The sequence below is a fragment of the Macrobrachium rosenbergii genome, chromosome 3 (genome assembly GCF_040412425.1).
Source record: "Macrobrachium rosenbergii isolate ZJJX-2024 chromosome 3, ASM4041242v1, whole genome shotgun sequence".
Lineage (NCBI taxonomy): Eukaryota > Metazoa > Arthropoda > Malacostraca > Decapoda > Palaemonidae > Macrobrachium > Macrobrachium rosenbergii.
The window spans coordinates 78,412,546-78,435,109 of record NC_089743.1 but is presented as its reverse complement, the minus strand read 5'-3'; the positions used below and the strand labels follow the sequence as shown (position 1 = coordinate 78,435,109).

General features: G+C 38.8%; 1 protein-coding gene across 2 annotated transcripts in view; it reads left to right on the top strand.

The window, feature by feature from the left end:
• The window catches only part of Rat1 (5'-3' exoribonuclease 2 Rat1), a 178,871-nt gene that overhangs the window by 20,373 nt on the left and 135,934 nt on the right, over positions 1-22,564 (top strand). For both annotated transcript variants that reach the window (XM_067082928.1, XM_067082917.1), the window contains exons 5-8: positions 3,358-3,589; positions 11,612-11,818; positions 12,063-12,160; positions 19,261-19,440. In XM_067082928.1, the coding sequence (XP_066939029.1) occupies positions 3,358-3,589; positions 11,612-11,818; positions 12,063-12,160; positions 19,261-19,440 (717 nt within the window). The remainder of the gene's footprint in view (positions 1-3,357; positions 3,590-11,611; positions 11,819-12,062; positions 12,161-19,260; positions 19,441-22,564) is intronic.

Sequence of the window (22,564 nt, the reverse complement as noted above, 5' to 3'; positions counted from 1 at the left end):
GGGCTGAATACTGCACTATGTACCAAATATAATAAATGGTATCACAAGAGATGCTCAGTATTACAAAATATATGTAGAGTAAGATTTTCAGTGCTTGAAATATATTACAAGAGGAAAGTGGAAAAAGGAAACCCTTGTGGGTGCACTCGACTGTCCAGGATTTGAGAGGGGAATCAGAAAGAGAGTAGCTACCGCATGGATGAAATGGAGAGAGATAGCTATACCACTGCTGGAAATAGAAAATCCCATTGAGAGAGAAAAGAGACTTTGCTACTGTATGCATTCAGCTAAGGATATCTCTCCATTATACTTGTTATCCTGAACCTAATACAAAATTTGCATTTTGTGTCAGGGATGTTAAGAAAGTTCTTGATAATCTTGATAGCTGGGGTTGAGATCCTAATGGTTTCTTCGCTTTGTTTTTTAAGGGGCTCGCCAATCTTCGAATTTCAATGAATTATCAAAATTGTGTTATTGACAGTTTTGATCTGTTTTATGCCTAAATAAAAATCATGAGCACAGTGAATGACAAATTGTCACAAAACTTACAAAAAATTTCTAATCCCATTTAGTTTGAAATAGGTGATATGCTTGCGTTACCCACTAAAATATCCCCGTTTTCTCTAGTATTAGCATCGAGGAAAATATGAGATCAGAGTAGCTCTCTCAAGATGTCCCATTCCTCTCGGGACTCATGAAAGTGGCACCATAGATGTGGTCCACAACATATCAGGGTAAGTAATTTCTTCAGTTCTCCTCCTGAAGGAATTGCAGGCATTCCCTGGTTAACAGGGGGGATTCAGTTCCCAGCCAAGCGCCGATAACTAGATCATCACAATAATTATGGTAATAGATGGCGTTTACAACGCCGTAGGTGCCAATCACCTGCTTATCGGTGCTGAAAATCGCTTACCGACGCCGATAAACCACCTACCGATGCCAATAAACCACCTATTGACGCCGATAAATCGCCTACCGGCACTGAAAATGGCTTACTGACGCTGATAAACCGCCTACCCGTGCCAATAAACCACCTACCGAAGCAGATAAACCACCTATTGGCGCAGAAAATTGCTTAATTATGCTGAAAATCCGTTAAACAATGACTTTAGCCAAGTGCCATAAAACGTAATGTTAACCGATGCCACCGATGAGTGGGCACTGCCTGTATTGCAATTTCTCTCAGCTATATGGTCAGTCCTATTAGCAACACAACTAGACCCAACAAAAATTATTTGGTTTCATGTGAATGATATCGTCTCCATGTGTTGAATTTGATCTGTTTGTCATGGTTAGCTGATTTACATGGGTCATCAAATCATGGCTGGTCATTTGTCCTGATCTTGATGACCTTCTTATAGATATACTTTACTAAAATAGCCATCAGCATTTCATTCAATTCTCTTGGGATCTGAATCAGATATAACATATGAAATATTAAGTTCCTGACAATCTTTAATAATGCAATCCTAATTGGCTCTAGATTTCAGCCAGACAGTTTTTCCAGTGGTGGTATTAGGAATATATTGATTGACAGATACAGCCATCTCAGTGGCACAATGATTGGAAGTGCCTATATACTCACAGGCTTTGGACTTAACAGTGGCTGGAACATCTGTGATTATAAGGTCTAACCTGTTACCAGAAGTATTCACAGGTTCCTAACTAGCTGGACTTGCAACCACCATAAATCACGAATGAAGCTTTTGAATCTTGTGACTGAACTACAGGGTGCGGCAACATAACTTCCTTTTTCCAAAAGGCAATAAAACAAGATGTATAAATCAGAAAGGTTTTAATTTTGTTTCATAATTATAGTACATATTTAAAGTTTTGTTTCACACAGTTTTGAAAATCATATCAGGTAGGTGACGTCCCCCATTGTCCATACACTGCATATACCGATTTCGGGTGTTTACCATGACCCTCAACAGCGTATCAGCGGGTATATTGGCAATTTCTTCTCGGATGTTGGCCTTCAAGTCTGGTAGGCTTCTCGGCGGTTGACATAAACACGGGATTTCAAATATCCCCACAAATAAAAATCACAAGGGGACAAATCGGGGAACAGGCTGGTCACTCCAAATCGCCCTTATTGAAATGAGGCGCTCCGGAAAATGTTCCCTCAAAACAGCCACGATGCCCTTGAAGTGTGAGCCGTTGCTCCATCCTGTTGAAACCAAATATCCCCTAGGTCCAATTCTTCAATTCATGGAAAAAAATCCTCCAACATGTTTACATACGGTCTGAATTCACTGTCACTGTGACCTCATTTTCTTCAAAACCAAGGACCAACAATTCCAGTGGAGGAAATTGCCCACCACACTGTGACTTTAGGTGAATGCAAAGGCCTTTCATGCAATTCATGGGGATTGGTGTCAGCCCAGTAGCGCATGTTTTGTTTGTTGCGATCCAGTCAAATGAAATGTGCTTCATCACTAAAGTAAACAATAGCGTCTTCAGAAACGTTTTCGAGAAGTGCCTCATGCCGTTCCTTCGTGAAGTGAAATCACGTATGGAGAGTTCCTGCACAATCGCCATCTTGTAAGGATGGTAATGAAGGTCATTGTGAAGTATTCGCCTCACTGAACGATCAGAAAGTCCAAGGGCAGAGGCATGTTTGCGCGCAGAACGCCGTGGGGATTGCAAGACTGAAGCTCTCACTGCCTCAATGTTCTCAGGTGATCTGATGGGCTGAGGTACTTCAGTTCTTCGTCGTGTAGTACTCCCAGTTTGCCTGAACGTAGTGACCCATGTAACAATTGATTTCCGGTCGGGAACAGGGCCTCTCGGGGCTACATTGAAACGATTTCGAAAGGCGCGCTGGGTTGCAATAACAGACTGACGATTCGAAAAGTAAGCTTCGACGGCAAACGCACGTTCCTCACTACTCCAACGCATGATAGCGACTGACTGTATTTCCAAGAAAACTTTCAGAACGGCCCTGTCAAATGAAACCACGCCCACCCCGCTACACTTCTACAGCCAGACTACGACGCATTATAAAAAAGGAAGTTATGTTGCCACACCCTGTATAATATTCTCCAAGGGACAGTCATGTATAGAGTCATCAGTATTTGGATTACTGTAAAGAGCAAATATATAGACATTGTAGAACTTGCTAAAAACCTTGAAACTAAGTGGAAACCTGTATGTAAGAAAGGTATTTAGCTTTGTAATTCCAAGTTTAGGTTCCAACATTGAGCTCTGTTTTTGTAGTATAGTTATTGACAAAATACATTAAACATGGCATGTGTATACTTTCTTCTACTTTAGATGTCATATGAATGACTTTTTCAGGAGTTATTACTCATGAGAAAATATTTACTTCATTTGAGTATCCCATTGTTTTTGCAGATTGTGTTGTCAGATGCTAATGTACCTGGTGAAGGTGAACACAAGATTATGGATTACATTCGTCGTCAAAGGGCTCAACCTGATCATGACCCTGATACACATCATGTTTTATGTGGTGCAGATGCTGATTTAATTATGTTGGGTCTTGCTACCCATGAACTTAATTTCACTATTATTCGGGAAGAATTTAAGCCAAACAAGCCAAAGCCCTGTGATATTTGTGGGCTGTTAGGTGGGTATTAACTTGCTGTCTTTGTTGATTTAGTTACTGATTTATGAAAAAAAATATATATATATTAATTCACACATATGCAAAAGAGTAGCTGGCTTGGCCTTTAGCTTTAATGCCAAGCTTTTAAGGTCTAGGTAGATTATTCTTTGGTGATGTTTGTACAGGTTAATGCATTATTCTTTAGTGATGTTTGTATGGGTTAATGCATTGAGATGGGCAAATAGCTGAATAGTTTTGTTAGCTGGTATTTTGGGTATACTGTATATAAATGGCTCTACAGTCGTATATCTTATAAAAGAATGCTCTCATGTTGTATCTTAAAAGCTGACATAAACATTGATTGTTAGCCAACCTGCAATCATAGTTGGAAAAACAGAATGCTGCAAGTTTATGAGCCTCAGTAGAATTATATGGTAATATCTTTATTTTAATTGTTGTGATCTTGTGTCACCCAGTTTATACGTTTATACGAAGTGAGTTATGACTTGTTATTTTAAGATATTTGAATGATATGATAATACCTTTAATTTAATTATTGTAAAACTTTAGTCACCAACTATATATATTTATACATTGTATTTTGACATGTGACTGTATTTATTAAAAGATCTTGTCTCTTAACCAATCATCAACGTCATGTGCTTATAACCAAGTAGGGCTGCTTCATCACAATTTACAATCTGCGGATTTGCTGTATGTATGTGGCATGCATCCTACTGTTTCTCAGGATTCTCAGTTTTTTCCTCAGTACAGGGCTACTATTAAGCAACAGCCAGTTGCTCTGTTGCGAACTGCAGAGTTCACTTTTCTCTTGTGGGGATGGCACTTAACACTTGCCACTAACTGTCAGTATACAGAAAGGTGAATTTGGGTGATCAGTGGACATCTAAGATTTGCAGTATGCTTCTGGCAGACATCCAAAATGATGAGGAGGCTTGGTTTAAACTAGCCATTTGGGTTCTCAGGTTTGATAGGAGTCTCAGTGGAAGGGAATACATCTCCCCAGCAGAACTCTGGTAGTACTTGTTCCCTTGCAGTATATTCACATTTTAGGCAAACATGCCAAGAAGTCAGAATCGAAGGTCTCCGTATATGACTATCTGCAGTGGAAATGAAGAATAATTAGTTGGGACAGTTTCCCTGAATGAAGGGAAGATGTGGACCAAGCCACTGAACTCTCCCTACTGAACCAAAGAGCTATGGAGGCACCCTCCTTTTTCTCACATGAGGAAGACCTCTGGAAAGGGTTCCAGGCTATCCCCTGCAAGAGTCCATCATTTATGTACCTGAACTGTATCAGAAGAGTTTGTTTTAAAGTAACACTGCACAGTAATCCCTTGATAGTCAGCACTTTTGTCTTCATTATACCTTTTGCCATGCCTCCCCACCTCAGTTTTACAAGGCATTTTGCACACTTCAAACAATGAAATGTTTATCTTGTGCATTTTTTCTGTTATGAGCCTCAGTAGAATTATGTGATAGTATCTTTATTTATTTTGTTTTTTCTATCACTGTCATCCTATTCAACTGGGTGGTTTTTATAGTGTGGGGTTCCAGGTTGCATCCTGCCTCCTTAGGAGTCCATCACTTTTCTCAGTGTGTGTGCTGCTTCTAGTAGCACACTCTTCTGCATGAGTCCTGGAGTTACTTCGGCATCTACTTTTTCCAGATTCCTTTTCAGGGGTCTTGGGATCGTGCCTAATGTTCCTATGATCATGGGTACAATTTCCACTGACATATACCATATCCTTCTTATTTAGATTTTCAGGTCTTGATACTTATCAGTTTTTTCTCTTTCCTTCTCAGCTACTCTGGTGTCCCTTGGTATTGCGACATCAATGAGTGATACTTTCTTCTTGATTTTGTCAGTCAACATCACGTCTGATCTATTGGCACGTATCACCCTATCTGTTCTGATAGCATAGTTCTAGAGGATTTTGCCTTATCATTTTCTATCACTCCCATAACTAACTAACTCAGAGGTGTTCATACCACTTATACTGCAAGCCAGCTGGTGTTTCTTGCACAAGCTCCAGTGGAAGGCTTTTGTTACCAAATCATGCCTCTTTTTGTACAGGTTCTGTGCAAGCACCGGACATTTGCTTGCTGTGTGGTTTATGGTCTCGTCTTTCATATTGCACTTCGTACATATGGGTAAGATGTTATTTCCATCTATTGTTCTTTGAACATATCTGGTTCTTAGGGCCTGATCTTGTGCTGCTGTTAGCATTCCCTGTTTCATTGCTGGCCAGTTCTTTAGTCTGTCTCATGTACTGTCTGTGCATTGGTTTGTTGTGCCCTTCCTCTTTCTGATTTAAATTCTCCTGTCTGTATATTTCTGGGTCTTCGTCTACTTTTATCAGTCCTTCTTCCCACACTCCTTAGTGTCTCGTCTTCACTGGTTTTTCAGATATTGTCCCCGTACTCTCGATGTTGACACAGTCCTCTATGTGTAGTAGCCCTTTGCCCCCTTCCTTTCATGTTATGTATAGTCTGTCTCTGTTTGCTCGTGGGCGTAGCACTTTGTGTACTGTCATGTGTTTCCTAGTTTTCTGGTTTATGCTGCAGAGTTCAGCCTTCGTCCACTCCACTACTCCTGTGCTGTATCTGATTACTGGTACTGCCCATACATTTATGGCTTTCATCATGTTTCCGGCGTTGAGTTTTGACTTGAGTATTGCCTTAAGCCTCTGCATATATTCTTTCCTGATCATGTCCTTCATCTCTTGGTGTTTTATATCATCTCCTATTATTCCCAGGTACTGGTATCCTATCTCACATATGTGTTTGATGCTATTCCTGTCTGGTAGCTTTATCCCTTTAGTCCTTGTTACTTTGCCTTTTTGTATGTTGACTAAGGCGCATTTTTCTATGTCAAACTCCGTCCTCATGTCCCCAGATACAATCTTTACAGTCTGGGTTAGGATATCTATTTCCTTGATGCTCTTACCATACAGCTTGATGTCCATGAACATCAGATGGTTAATTCTGTTGCCTCCTTTCTTGAGTTGGTACCCGGCATCCATCTTCTGCAGTGCTTTTGTCATGGGAATCATGGCTACTGTGAAGGGTAGTGGGGACAGTGAGTCGCCTTGAAAGAGCCCTCTCCTGATGTTAACCTCTGTTAGTCTTATCCCAGAGCTTGTAAGTACTGTATTCCAGTTGTGCATTGTATTTTTGAGGAATCTGATGGTGTTTTCCTCTGTCCCATAAATTTTCAGACATTCTATTAGCCACATGTGTGGTATCATGTCAAAGACTTTCTTGTAATCAATCCATGCCATGCTTAGGTTGGTTCTCCTCTTATTATTCTTCATTACCATTTTGTCTATCAGGAGCAGGTCTTTTGTTCCCCTGCACTTCTTTCTGCAGTCTTTCTGCAGGTGGGGGATGGTTTTTGTATCCTCTAGGTAGTTGCATAGCCTTTACTGTAATTTCCTCATTATTGGTAGACAGGTGATAGGCCTATAGTTAATTGCTATGTTTCCAGTTGCGCATTGTATTTTTGAGGAATCTGATGGTGTTTTCCTCTGTCCCATAAATTTTCTGACATTCTATTAGCCACGTGTGGTATCATGTCGAAGGCTTTCTTGTAGTCAATCCATGCCATGCTTAGGTTGGTTCTCCTTCTCTTATTATTCTTCATTACCATTTTGTCTATCAGGAGCTGGTCTTTTGTTCCCCTGCACTTCCTTCTGCAGTCTTTCTGCAGGTGGGGGATAGTTTTTGTATCCTTTAGGTAGTTGCATAGCCTTTCACTGTAATTTCCACATTATTGGTAGACAGGTGATAGGCCTGTAGTTAATTGCTATGTTTCCCGTGTTCTTGTCTTTCTGTACTAAGGATGTTCTCCCTGTGGTCATCCATTTGGACGCATGGAGTTCTGCTGTTCGTGGATATAGGGCCTTGAAGTTTTTGAGCCAGTATCCATGGACTTCATTGGGACCTGGGGCTTTCCAGTTGGGCATTTTCTTTAGTTGGTGTCTGACTGTGTGTCTGTCGTGATCTCGTTGAGTCTTTGTTTTATTCTCCCCATTTCTTCTGCTTTGACTTCCTGGAGCTATGTTGCAAGTTTGTTGTGTGATACCGGATTGCTCCATATGTTTTCCCAGAGTCTCTCACTTGGTTTGACTTCAGGAATTTCCTGGTGGTTGTCTTCCCCTCTTAGTTGGCTGTCAATCTTATGTGCTTTGGCTTTAAGCCTCTGTTTTATATCTTATATTGTGTTGTTAAGTCCCTTCTCCTGTACTGTTTTATATCTTATATTGTGTTGTTAAGTCCCTTCTCCTGTACTTTTTGTTTCTCATTCAGTTCCTCTCTTGTTTTCTTGCTTATTAGCCTCTTGTTTGCCATCTCTTTCAGTTTATTTAAGTTAGATCTCGTCGCCATGAAGTCAGATCTCATCGCCATGATTTGTTTTTCCAGATGCCTTTCCAAGGCAGTTGCTGTTTTGGTTTCTGTTGGGTTGGTTGTGATGATGGTGTTGGTGTTTGTATCCCAATGAGTTCTACTACTAGCCTTGCTCCTGCATATGTCAGGTTATTTGTTTCTGTGGTACTGGTGGTGTGTATAAGTCTCATTATTTCATTAACTTGTTTTCTCCCATAGTGTCATTGTGTTGTAGGCTTTCATGGAGGGGATCTTTGTTCTTTCTGTATATGTCTTAATCCATTGTCTGATCTTTTCCACCCATTCTGACCTATCTGTTACATCTTCGGTCTTTCCTCTTGTGTCGTTGTTTGGTAGCTCATCATTGCTGTCGTTTTCTGTGTCCACATCTCTTAGTTCATCTTCTTATCCTGCATTGCTGGGTGTTAGTTCCCTTTCCAGTTCCTCTCTCTCTGTTGTGGAGAGCCAGCTCTTTTTCTAATACTTCTTACTTGGTCTGTCAGCCTCTGTTCTGTGTGAGGGGTGTCATTTCTCTCATTGCAAATGTTGACCAGTCTTCTGTATCTTCTTTCCGTCGGGTTGCTTCTGATGTAGCATCTCCATATTTCCTTATTTTCTTCTCTTGTCCATTTCTTCTTCTGGTTTGCCTCTGTAGCTCCAGTCTCTGGTTGCTGGTTACTGTCGTTGTGGTGGTCAGTTGCTGGATGACTACCTCCAAGTACCTGACCGTCCTTCCATCGATTGGGTTGTATACTTGGCTGCCGGACAAAGCTCCTCTGTTGCCAGAGGTTCCATTTACGTCGTTGTCATTTATTCTTTCATTTCTTTCCAACATTGCTGAGTTCTGCTATTTAACCCATAAGTGGATCCTACCCCATTGGGAACAGGTACTCATTTACAGCTGTGTAGACTGAGGAAATTGTAGCAAAGGAGAGCGGTCACCCATCCAACGACTGACCAGCCTCAGTATTGCTTAATCAGTCCATCAGTGAGCTAAACCACTCTGCCACGGCACCCATATTATTATCCTCTCATTATTATTATTATTATTATTATTATTATTATTATTATTATTCAGAAAGATGAACCCTATTCATATGGAACAAGCCCACACGGGCCACTGACTTGAAATTCTAGCTTCCAAATAATTTGGTGTTCCTTCAAAAGAAGTAACAGAAGGTGATGGGAAATACAGAAAGAGGATATCAGTTGTTAGAAACACAGATAAATAAATGAATTCATAGATAAATAAGTAAAAATGTAAGTAAATTATTAAAACACAAGGAGCATTGTATTAGGGTAGTAATGTATTTCATCTTGAACTTATGAAGTTCCAATTGCAAGACATCCTGAGGGAGGCAGTTCCACAGCCCAAAGGTGTGAGGAATAAAGGACCTCTGGAACTGAGATGTTTGACAGCGAGGCACATGTACTGCTGTTCAGCAGATCTGGTTGCTTTCGGCAGGAAAAAGGGATCAGGGGTCAAGTGTGAATGTGAAAGGTCTTTGTTAAAGTACAACTTGTGAAAAATTGACAAACGAGACCATCCGACAATGGTCTTAAGTCATAACTGCTAATATTAGGAAGCAGAAACCTGACACCACAAACCACTCATTCTGAAAAAGATAAATCTCTGGTAGAAACAGACATCCCCACCGAAGAACGGTATTCTGGTGAAGGACAAATGACCTAAAATAGGTTACATTTTAGAAATATATGAGGCCTTACAAATAATACCTAACTTTTGTGTGGCATTTGCTGAAACTTTCATCAGATGTTTCTCAAAAGTAAGATGTCAGTCAAAATTTATACCTAGAATAGTTGAAACTTCAGACTCATTCAGCAAAGTCCCATCCACGTGAGTGAGAGGATGGGGTTGTACGAGATCTGCAAATCTGTAGTGTTCATGTTTTACTGTAGTTCAAACTCATATTCCACCGACTACACCATTCACTGATCCGGTCCCGAGTGAGACTAAGGGTAGCTTTATTTCGCATAAGTGGAGACTTTACTACACCCACAAGTGTTGCATCATTGGCATACTGAACAATCTTGCTAAGTGAATAAGTTGTAGTGGAATAACAAAGAGAGTGAGAGACTATCAATCCTCCAAGGCTTACTTGAGAGAGAGAGAGGAGAATAATTCCTTACATATCGAAAGAGTGAAATACTTGAGCTTCTGAGGGCAACACACTTTTCCCTCCGGTCCATGTGTCAAACTGTCAAATAAATTGACATTTACCCTCCTCCTCCGTTCTCAAGCCGAGGATAAAATGTTAAATAATTTAATACACAAATGCATGGAAAATATTTTATTATATTATTATTATTAATCTTAATATTTGCAAATTAGTATGTATTAGGTAAATCATTTATTTATCATACAAAAGAAACATATTTACATATTACATGTCTGAAAAATTCTCTCATACGTACATATTACATGTCGGAAAAATTCTCTCATCTGAATGAGAGAGAGAGAATTATTTTTTTATTTAATATTATTTAAACTTATTAAACTTAATATTAATATTTGAAAATTAGTACGAACCTAAATCATTTTATCATAAAATATACCCTCTAAAAATGCTTATACTATCATCCTGAAACACTTATGTATCATTTTAATATAATTTCAATAGTACTTTAATATAATTTTGATATTTCAATAGTATCAATTCTGAGCATCTATCTTTGCTTTAATGAGGTCGGGTCTCTCCTGAATGGAGGGGAGAAAACCAGTTTCTCTCTCTGAGTTATTATTATTATTATTATTATTATTATTATTATTATTATTATTGTTAATCTTAATAACATTTGAAAATTAAGTAAATAATTTTTTTATCATAAAAATATATTTACTCATGAAAATAACATCAAAATACACTAGTAAGTGAGTATTTTCCAAAGAAAAAGTCTGCGAATTGCTTAATTTTTCATGAATAATTTATAGATACATTCCACAGGAAACCCCATGAATCGTGAGAACGCGAATATGGGGGGTTTACCGTACGTCAACCTGTGCATCAATGAAAGTGTTTGATGAAATGTAAATTGTATATGTGGAGTAAACTTGTGTTTGGGCATTTCATAGTAGGATCAGATATTTTAATGCCTGTCAGTTAAGGACAGTTAATTTTAACACAAGTATGATAATTTTGCAGGAGCGGCTGAATTTACTTTTATCATAGTTATGGGGAGGTATCCCAGTATTGTAGACGTAAATGATAATGCTTAAGGCAAGTAAATCATGAAGTATAATAGAAACTTCGGTGACATTCGATATTGTCAATTAGTGTTTGACCTATTATCAATATTTTGTCCTCTTAAGATAATCCATATATTTTAATGCCTGTACTAATGTGCCCTATTACTCATTGTAGACAGATCTGAACATTCTTTTTACAACAGTGTTCTAGCCCTTATTTTTTATTTCTCATCTGTTCTGTTTGCCTTGTTACTAAGATTACCTAACTTAGATTTCTCATGCCTGAATTTCACTTCTCAGTTAGGAGGAGTCTTCTAAGTAGTCTGTAAATCTAACATTTGACATTTTAAAGGTATTTTATGATTTTGGGATCCAGACATATTTAAAGTCTGCTACAATAAACAAACTGTACTTTTTTTTCTTAGGTCATGAAATGGTGGACTGTCTTGGTGTTGAAGGTGATTCAGCTGCTGACGAACCAGAAAAAGTTTATGAAGAACAGAAATATATATTTGTTCGATTAAATGTTTTGAGAGAATACCTGGAGAGGGAACTTTCTATGCCGAATTTACCGTTCAAATATGATTTTGATAGAGCTATTGATGACTGGGTCTTCATGTGTTTCTTTGTAGGTTAGTAAATTTTTGTGTGAATGTCCTGATTTTAACCAACATCTTTCAGAATTAAGGAGAGTAAGCCCTTAAAGAAAATTTGTCAGTATACCAACTAAAGAAAAGCCATTTTGTGTATTTATTTATTTTTTTAATTTTGCTAATTAAAATTAGGATGTTTTGAAATTGGAGCATCTTCAATGCTGGGAAATACAACATTTTTGTGGATTTTGTCAGTCTTATTACAGAACTGTTTATTTTTCAGGAAACGATTTTCTGCCCCATCTTCCTTCCTTAGAAATCCGAGAAAATGCCATCGATCGCCTTGTAAATCTCTACAAGGATTGTTGCTATAAAACAGGGGTAAGTTCTTCCTTATTAAAGCTCAAAGTTATATAAGTTGTTCCGACAGGAATATGAACCTACGCTTTCATAGATGGAGTGCTCGGTGCCATAACCCACTGCGGCTGTCTGCTTGCTTATAAATAAAAAACAAATGCCCATTGGGCATGTTAACCTTTGACCTGAGGTGAGGATAGCTCACCCAATTTGCTTTCAACCGTGTAACTGGGTGGTTGTCTGTTGACATTTTGTCTCGCGTGGTGGAGATTTGGTTGTGCATATGCCACATGTTCGTTCCCTTTCTTCACTGTTGCTCTGGCATCTTGCCCTTCCAGTGCTGTTTATCGCCTCCTGTAGCCCTGTGTTTTTGTGATAGTGCAGTGCTCTAGCCCTTTCTAGTGTAAAAGGTAACCTTCAAGTTGGTTTCTTTGTGGGAGCGACCTCCTTTGTCTGACCTCGTGAGCTATCCATGTGGTGCATCCATTATGAATTCTGTGCATTTTTTATGGCTACAATGGAGGGTATGAAACCCAAATATTGTTTTTGCACGGGCAAAGCCAAGCCCTGTAGCAAATTTAAGGCCCCAATTTGGGTAGATTTGCATTCTATGTTTCATGCCTGGGATGCGAGTGCATGAGAAGCCTTGTGTGAGGAGTATGTCAGTTGGCTTTCTCCCCACAGTGGTCTCTCTGCGAGAAATGTCGTTGGAAGAAGGGTGGTGTGTCAAAAGAACATTCCCTGGCCCCTCCAACCTGCCTTCCTGTACTTCCCACTTCTTATAGGACTCCTCCAGAAGTAACTTTCCTTACGGTAGCATCAGTGCCTCCCCCTACGCCCACAACAGAGGAAGGATTTAAGGCAGAAGATCTTTTTAAGATGGTAATGGATATCTGGGTGAAAGGCAGCATCCCTCTTCAGCAAGCATCAACAGGTAACCTTCAGAAGGCCCCCATTTTCTTCTTTCAACATGTGAAGAACAACATCCTTCTGCAAACATTGGGCCAATTTCTTTTCCAAAGAGGTAGGAAACAGGGACAGCATTACGTCCAAGAAAAGATCACTAGCAGATTCCACTGGCCCCCTTTCCCTTCTTCCAAGTACCAGAGACGGGAAATCCTGATCCCCCTTGACCTCTGGGGGTTGGGGGGTTGGACCTGTCATTACCGTTCCCCATTAATTGCCTCGATTATGTTGTCATTGGTCTCATCAGCATCCCTTTCTCTCCATCACGACAGCAGAGACGGAGGTCAGTGTTCAAGGCGAGCATGCAGGAGTAGATCATTGCAAAGCAGCAACAGGACAGTGTGATGGAGTTCTTCAAGGAGGGAAACTGACTCTAGGGCCAGTAGCACCACCCTCTCCCCACTTCACTGGAGGAGAGAATCCTTTGTTGGTTAGTCTGGCATTGGAGTTACCCTGCCCTGATCCCGGAGCGGATTGAGTAGACATTGGAGTGACTCCAGTGACAGGAATTGCAAGATTCCCTCCCCCCTCCCCCCTTCTGGTCAGCAGCCCACAAAGTGCATTCTGAGGGATGGAAAGATAATAGATGAGAGCAGTTAACTTTGAAGAGTGTCCTGCCAAAGATGAACCCTGCAGAGAAAACTAAGCAGAGGTGCCCTTCATCCAGTTCAGTTGTCGCATACGGGAGAGATTCTGAGGCAGTGAGAGACCCCCCTCAATGGAGATGGAACCAACGATCTCTCACATTTAAAAACCCCAGAGGAAGGAGAAGGATTTGGCAACTTCTAGGCTTGACACACACTCCTACAACAGGGGTGGGGATCCACTTCTCTCTTCCTGAACAAGCAGACACACCATGGTTGCGTCCAGTCAGCGTGCTGCTTCAGCAGTCTCCTGATCCCAGTGGAGTCATGCTGGAGGTAGATGATCTGGTGGCAGGAACTGAGAGCTTCCTGGCTACAGCAAGGTTTGACAATATTCTCCCCCCTCCTCTCCTGAGACAGGACAAGTACTATGTTCCAGAGGAGCACAGTGCCAAGAATCATAGACCTCAACATTTGCAGATTGATGGGAACACCCCATTGGAGAAATTTAAGCAACAGTCCATCTAGCTCAGCAGCATCAAGTTAAGTTCATTTGAAGTGATGCTTATGCTCCATCTCTTGGCTGAACAGGTGTCAGGGGCCATTGATCAAGGAGTTGAAAGTGGCCATCTCCCCCAGAAAAGTGGCTTAGTGGCCTGGCATCAGGAAATTCCTGGAACTGTCAGACAGAACCCTCTTGTATATGGTCTGGCAGACGGGATAACTTTTGGGCCAACATCATCTTGAAGTGGAGAGATGCTTCCTCTTGCTGGTACAGAAGACCAGCTCCCTGGAAAGTTGGCTTACCCTCTTCAACCACAACAGCCCTCCTCTCGACTCCTCTTTCAACTTCTCCCTGACTTGATTCGTCAGGCCACCAACATCAAGATGAAGGTTTACAAGACTTGCTATTCTCGCGTGCCTTGTCCGCAAAACAAACGCCTATCCTTAAGGAACACAGTGCAGGTTTCTCCTTCACTAGTGCAGCAGATGAAATAATTTTTTCACTAAAATACTTCAGTTAATGGTACAAGCACGAAATTTGGTACATATCTTCTCCATAGGCCACTTTTTGAAAATTACTGGGTGGCCACTCAAAATTCCAAAATGGCTGCCGTTTTTCAAGGTGGCCGCTAGTCAAGGTTTCAACATAGGACTCATGTGTCTCTGATCATGTTTTTGTGCATTTGTTTTGGTTATACACATTTTAGGCAGAGTCACTAAGCAAAAAGTAAAATGTATTTGTTAAAAATTTCAAATAGCATATATAAAGAAAGAGGCATCCAATATGGCAGCCAAAAACCTTAAATGATCACGTCTCAGGATTTAGCAGGTATGGACAATGTCTTCCTGTTTAATATAATATATAATTTAGGTGTTGGTTTTATCTTTAGATTTAGTTTAAAAGAGTAAATGTCAGTACATAACCAGTGCACATTGGTGATTTCACTGCTGTGTAACTCAGCATGGGGTTCAGTGTCAGCTAATCTTGCTTTACTTACGCTGTACCTAGCTTTGCTTTATGTAGTTCAGTAGTTTAGTGTCCCAAGTGCTGTCTGTTAGCCCCATATCAGTTAACTGGGAGAAAGTATATATGTAGTTGGCAGATCTAGTTAGACAGCTGTGCATAATTGACAGGAGGTGCCAGTGCAGGAAAACTGGGCCAAGGTAAGTGGGGCTCTACATGGCTTGTTCATGTACTTAACTGGATGGTGTACAGATCACGTGGCACTGGACAGCGAATGACCGGGGCTAGTGTAAGGGTGACCAAACCTAGTTGTATCCATATCCAATGTCTGCATATCAGATTAAGATGTGTAAAAGGATAGCCCCTCGACCGTAGTCAAGAGCTCATAATGGCAAGTGTAAATTCAATCATGGGCAAAAGGAAGACCGACTGGAGCAAATGTTGTCTTTTCCAGGAAGACAAGAAAAATGAAGGTCTAACTTCACCCTTGGCCTCTGTACATCATAATCCTGAACATAATTGGTACATAATGATTTCAACCAGGAGATTGGTGAAATGCCGCATAACTTTGACCCAGTGAGGCGGGATGAAGGCAGTGGCATAGAGGCAACACTGTGACAAAGCATGGCAAAATGCCACGAGAGCTGTAGGGTCATGTTTTAATGCAAAACTTGATCATTACCGAAAGCGAAGATCTACAGTTGAAGGTAGTGAACCACCAAGGAAAAGCATCTTCAGTCGAATGAGTCATGACAATGAAGGGTACATTTTTTTGTGAAACTGTGTTACCTGTATTGATCTTTGACAAGTAATGACCATGAATCTCAACAGGAGACTACATGAGTGTGCTCACATGCTTAATAATAGTAAATTATTGGCAAAACTAGGTGCAGGTGATGCAGTTGCACAAGAGCTGAATTACCATCTTTACAGTAGGGAGAGGTCCCATTTTGGAATCTTGAGAAAGAACAATGTCACAGTGAAGAACCAGATAGTATTGTCAGTGGTTCTCTTTCACATGAAGTGGAGAACTGATTCTTCTTCAAATGTGTGACAGTGTCTCCAGCTCTTCCTCATCAGCAATGTTGATGAGAGTTTTGTCTATGTATCTCATGTAAAGGGCAGGGTTTGGGATCCTACTAAAGAAGCACTTCTTAATAACTCCTATGCTGAAGTTAGTGAACAGGTCACTAAGGGGAAACCCATGGCAGCTCCCACGATCTTAGTCTATCGTCATCCTCGTTGATTGATGAAGGGGGCCGCCTTCTTACAGATCTCTAGCAGGCAAGTAGAGGTACTCCTCCGGGATGTTCAAAGTAAGGGTAGAGTTATTCCCTTATACCCTGTCGAGGATCATCTGTATAGTTTCATCAATAGGCACATTGGTAAAGAGAGACCCTTCATCCAACAATGTGGTTATACCCTGGGAGGGCATGGTGCATTGCCTATTGAGGAACTACGGATGATGCCGTGCAAATTTCGCTAAGGACAGGGTGTCAGGATTTTGTTCAGTGATGGGCATTGGCTGGTTATGAGATGGAGAGGGTTGTTTTTATGTTTCCATAGATGTAATGTAACCAGCTATGTAGTTGTCTTTGTTACTTTATACCAGTTTGCTAAAGCCTGAATAACAAAAGACCCCATTCTGCAGTGCCCAGAAGAAAACTTGTCTCACAGTGATGTTATAGGCTAGAGATTATAGGTTACTGTTTTATAAAACTTTACCAAGTATCCAGGTGTGTCAAGACCTTGGGCAGCTCCCCCACACATCTTGATCTTGGAAGTTTTAACCCTTAAACGCCGACTGGACGTGTCATATGTCGACTAAAATTGTCTGTTTAGGTTTAGTGGGCGTACCGTGCGTCGACTACAAAATAATTTCAACCTTCAGTCAACTTTGACTCGACCAATGCAGTGTAAGCTAAAACTCTTACATTCTAGTAATATTCAATCATTTACCTTCATTTTGCAACAAATTGAAGTCTCTAGCACAATATTTCGATTTATGAGTGAATTTTGAAAAAACTTTTTCCATACGCCCGGCGCTGTAAACTGACCGAAAATTCTTCGTCATTTTGTCATAATTTTTCATTTTATATTAACCGTTATATAAAGTTTTATATATGAAAATGTGCGTAATTTCATGTAAATACAACAAATACAACCATGGTTGTAGCTTTTATCAGTTTGGAAATATTTTCATATAAACTATGATAAATGCCAAATTTCAACCGGTCAATTTTGACTTGAACGAAATGGTCAAAAACGTAATTGTAAGCTAAAATTCTTACATTCTAATAATATTCAATCATTTATCTTCGTTTTTGCAACAAATTGAAGTCTCTAACACAATATTTCGATTTATGGTGAATTTTGAAAAAACTTTTTTTTCCCATGCGTCAGCGCCAGAAATTCTTTAAATCACGTTGTCGTAATGTTTGCACGTTTTATATTAGTCGTTACATAAAAGTTTTATATATGAAACTTTATGCGCAATTTCATGTAAAATACAACGAAAATAACTCATAGGTTAACTTTTATCAGTTTTGAAATATTTTCATATAAATCACGATAAGTGCCAAAATTTCAACCGGTCAACTTTAACTTGACCGAAATGGTAAACAATTGTAATTATAAGCTAAAACTCTTACATTCTAGTAATATTCAATCTTGTACCCCTTCATTTTGCAACAAACTGGAAGTCTCTAGCACAATATTTCGATTTATGGTAAATTTCTGAAAAAACTTTCCTTAGGTCTTGGCGTAGTAACTCGGCCGAACATCTCGGAATTTCTTTAAATCCGTTGTAGTATGTGTTTGCATCGTTTTTACATTAGTCGTTACATTAAAACTTTTTATATATGAAAATGCGTGCAATTTCATGTAGAATACAACAGAAAATAGCTCATGGTTGTAGCTTTATCAGTTTTGAAATATTTTCCACATAAATCGATAACTTGCCAAAATTTCAACTAGTCATCACAACTCTCAAGAAATGGTTGAAAAACATGCATTGTAAGCTAAAACTCTTACATTCGTAATATTCAATCATTTTACCTTCATTTTTGCAATGATTGGAAGTCTATAGCACAATATTTCGATTTATGGTTAATTTTTTTGAAAAACATTTTCCTTACGTCCGTAGGTAACTCTGCGAACATCTCAAAAAATTCTTTAGATCACGTTGTCATTAATGTTTGCACCGTTTTATATTAGTCGATTACATAAACTTTTATATGAAAATGTGCAATTTCTGTACAATACAACTAAAAATAACTCATGGTTGTAGCTTTTATCAGTTTGAAATATTTTCATATAAATCACGATAAATAGAAAAAATTTGACTTTTCGGTCAAATTGCTTTCGACGAAAATGGTCAAAACTGCAATTAATAGCTAAAACACTTACAGTATAGTAATATTCAATCATTGCTTCATTTTCAACAAACTGAAAGTCTCAGCACAATATTTCGATTTATGGTGAATTTTTTGAAAAAAAATTTTTTCGTCTCGCGTTGCAATTCATGCATCATTTTGTGATAATATTTTTCTGTGTTGCTTTGATCGTTTTACAATTTATTACCAAAATCATTGCAATTTGGTGTACACAATACAAAAGAAAAAAATAACCCGTTAGCTTTAACGTTTTGCTCTGGCGCGATTTGTATAAATTATATATGAAAAATTTTTTTGCGTGTCATATATTTCAATATTTATATATGATAATGATATTTTTTCATTTTCTGATAGTTTGCATACTAAACTTCGAGGCAATGACAAACAAAAGGAGCAAAAATGAACTCTTAATCTTAAACTAGCGTGCTGTGAGTTTTTAAAAAAACTTTTCGCTTAGTAGCTAACTCGAGCGCTGCGGCATCACGGGAGCGTTTTTGTAAATAAATTTCGGCGTTAGAGGGTTAATGTGTTAACATTTTTTTTTTTATTTAGGTGTGCTATCAGTGTGATGGCCTCAGTTCCCTTAGGAGATGTATATATTATTGATAGTTAGTTAGTTATAAATGATTTGTTTAACCAGACCTCTGAACTCTTTTAGGGTTCTTCTCGGGCTGGGATATATTATTGATAAAAATATGATTATCTTTTCAGGGTTGGTTAACAGATAGTGGCTCAGCTAATATGCGACGTGTACAAATGATTTTACAAAATCTTGGAAAAGCTGAAGACCAGATTTTCAAAAATCGTCAGAGGAAGGAATTGGAGTTTAAAGCAAGAGATAGAGCTCAGAAAAGACAGAAAATGGAAAAAGAGGCCGCATATAGATTTCTAGTAAGTGCAATAATGAGTGTTTCTGAATTCATAACTTCACATACATTTCTAGTGTTTGTAAAGGGTGGGAAATTTCGTAATTCCCTTTTTTATTTTACAATTGTAATTTTTATCATTGGTAAAAAATAGTTAGGGTAATGTTTCTCTGCAATAAATATAAATTATCTCATGAATAATATTTCGTTGAAAATCTCTTTATGTCAGTAGTCATGGTAGCCTACTTTGCTGATCACGAAACTGTTTTATGCATGTTTTATATTTTGTGGATATTAAGAGTTATTTCAAAATGGAGAAAGTAGAGTTGGTTCATGAACTCAAATTAATATCTTAATTTGAATAGTGGTCTGTTATGATACAAGGTGTGTTTCAATTGTGTGCCCTTTTGTAATTGGGTAATCATACTTTCTGAAGCATAATTAATGTGTAGTTCACAAAAGTAGAGAATAATTTTACTAATGTATGTACCTTAAATGTTGACTTACTTTTAGCCTGTATTGTTTAAGAAGCAGTTAAGACAGTATGGCTTTACTGGAAAAAGGTCTCCTTGCTTTTTAGATTAGACAGTGAATTCTGGTTTGATTAAAATGTTTTGCTGTGAAAAGGTTTAATATTTTCAAACCTCAAGCCAGATGTTACAAGGATTGATCATTGAAAGTTTTTAGACATAAATTAGAGACCAAAACTGCAGAAGAATATCCTTAAAATTGTCTTCATTGAAAGTTTTTAGATATAAATTAGAGATCAAAACTGCAGAAGAATAGGGGATATGGAAAGGGGAATTTAGATTATACAACTGTAAAATACTACCAAATAGTAGAGGATGAAAAGCTCCAAGGGGCTGGCTTTTGTTAAAGTGTTAGAGCACATAAAACTCTAGTTCTACATTCCAGTAAATTGAAACATTAGATGCAAGAACATGTACAAGTGCAGAAATTGAATGTGAAAAAATATAAATAATGTATAGAAAATACTATTGCGCTTCGTCTGCCGAGATAATGTAGCAGCGATTACAGTGATGTACAGTTGGTCTGTTTACGCAGTGAGACGTTGATGCAGGATCCCACATTGGCTAAGCTAGGGTGACTGCATCACTAATAAGTAATTACAACATAAGTATCTTGTATGATAGTTATGGTATTTCTCATACAGAATACTGACAGAACAAACAGTGTGATAGGTAATCTCATGATGAATAGGCAGTTACCCAACTGAGACTAGGTCATGGTTAGAAATTTTTCCCAACAGGCTTTTAATTAAACTGTATTATACATCATAATATGGTTTAAATATTATTGTGGCGCTAAAATAACATACAAAAAAATTATGACCATAGTCTATGGTAATTAAGGCTTATTCTGATTTTAATTATAATTTTTTATGGCCACTTGTTGGTCTGGCATTTTTACTAGTCCCACACCCAATCAGTCCCATTGATATCAGACTGTTGGACTTGTGCTATGCTAAATATGGTGATACCTTGGTACTTGTCATTAATTGGTCCCAGAAGGCACAACTAGTGCTGAAAATGAGTAACAATTTTTTCCCAAAAAGAATAATGTAAAATGAATTAAAGTGTACCAGACCACTCCAGAAAATACTGTTTTATAAGGCATTTTATGCACTGATGGGGTTTTCTTATACTATTTACGACATAATTTTATTTTAAAGAAAACAATAATTTGATTAAACACAAATACTGTATAATATAACTTCATTCTACCTGTATTGAGAAGAGGAAGACAGTTGTTTGGAAGCAGAGCATCCTTGTGATAAAACATTGGGATCTTGCACATCAGGTTTTTTTCATTTCAGTTCTCTGTCCCCTATCACCACTCAGTCGTGATTGAGACTCACTAGGCTTAATATTCACTGAAACCTATGTATGTCACTCCCTTTTGTCTGGCAGGACTGATCTCCTCAGTCATCAAAAGGTCTTGTGTGAAGTAGGACTGACATCCTTAGTCATCACTGTTTTGGTTCTAGTTCGGCAGTTCTTAATAGATAACGTGTTTCCCTTGACATTTTAGGGAGACTTTGTCTGTATTCTAGCAACCAATGGCAACATTTGATTTCCAACTTATAGGATAATCTGAGGACAAGGGCTAGACCTTCAGTAACCATCAAAATGCCATACAGGAAAGAGGTTTCTCTTTTCTCAACCATATCAGCAACAGAAGAAGGCCAAGAGTGCTCTCCTTTTACAAATCTTAATCCTTTTTCCTCTTAAGATATTCCAAAGGGTAGTTAGCATTGTACTCTGGAGAAGAGATGTGGTACTGGGCATCATCTTTTTGAATACTGAAGAGCTCCAACTTAGGGCCTCCACTGTTTGCCAGAAGACATGGTTAAGGAACTGTGGATAACTGAATTTGACTGTTCCAAAACCTGTTGAACATGGGTATTATAATAATTTTCTTAGATCTCAGACACTAGGATGTTGTGATAGCGGTGTGCATGGGTGACAGTTTTCCCTAATGCAGGAGCAGGAAACAACAGGAAGTTGATATGTTCTGTTGTGCAGATGATCTTACCTCACTAATGACAAGTCTGGAAAATAGGGATGGGTCTGTCTCTTGAACACTTTTAAATTTAGGTCGGGACTTCTCTCTTTACGATTATCTGGGCCTTTGGCCTTCTTACAGATCTGCATCCTGCTACTGCTTCTGTTACTTTTCTGACTAATTGTTTCCTACTCATCACATGTCAGTGTCTGTGTGGTATTTTTCTCCTTCAGAACACTATACAAGCAGTCCTAGAGTAATGACAGAGATCTGTCTCTATGGCTTGTTGTAGGTCGAAATTCGGCGTAAGTCGGAACAATAAGTAATTGGCAGCGTAATTTCAGGCTTTCCGGTTTATGTTGGAACTATGGTAACTTTGGGGTTTTGTCAGAACCACAGTAATGTCGGGTTTTCGGTTTTATGTCGGAACTGCATCGTAACGTCAAGTTTTCTGTGTTAAGTCAGAACCAGATTTTTATCAATATTTTTGAAGTGTCGTAAGATCGGAACAGTGTAGGTCGAGACCATCGTAAACCAGGGACTGCCTGTATCTCAGCAAATTCACTATTTGAACTTGTTCTTTTCAACCTCCTCCAGTCTTCAGTCTGAGCATTTTACATTCT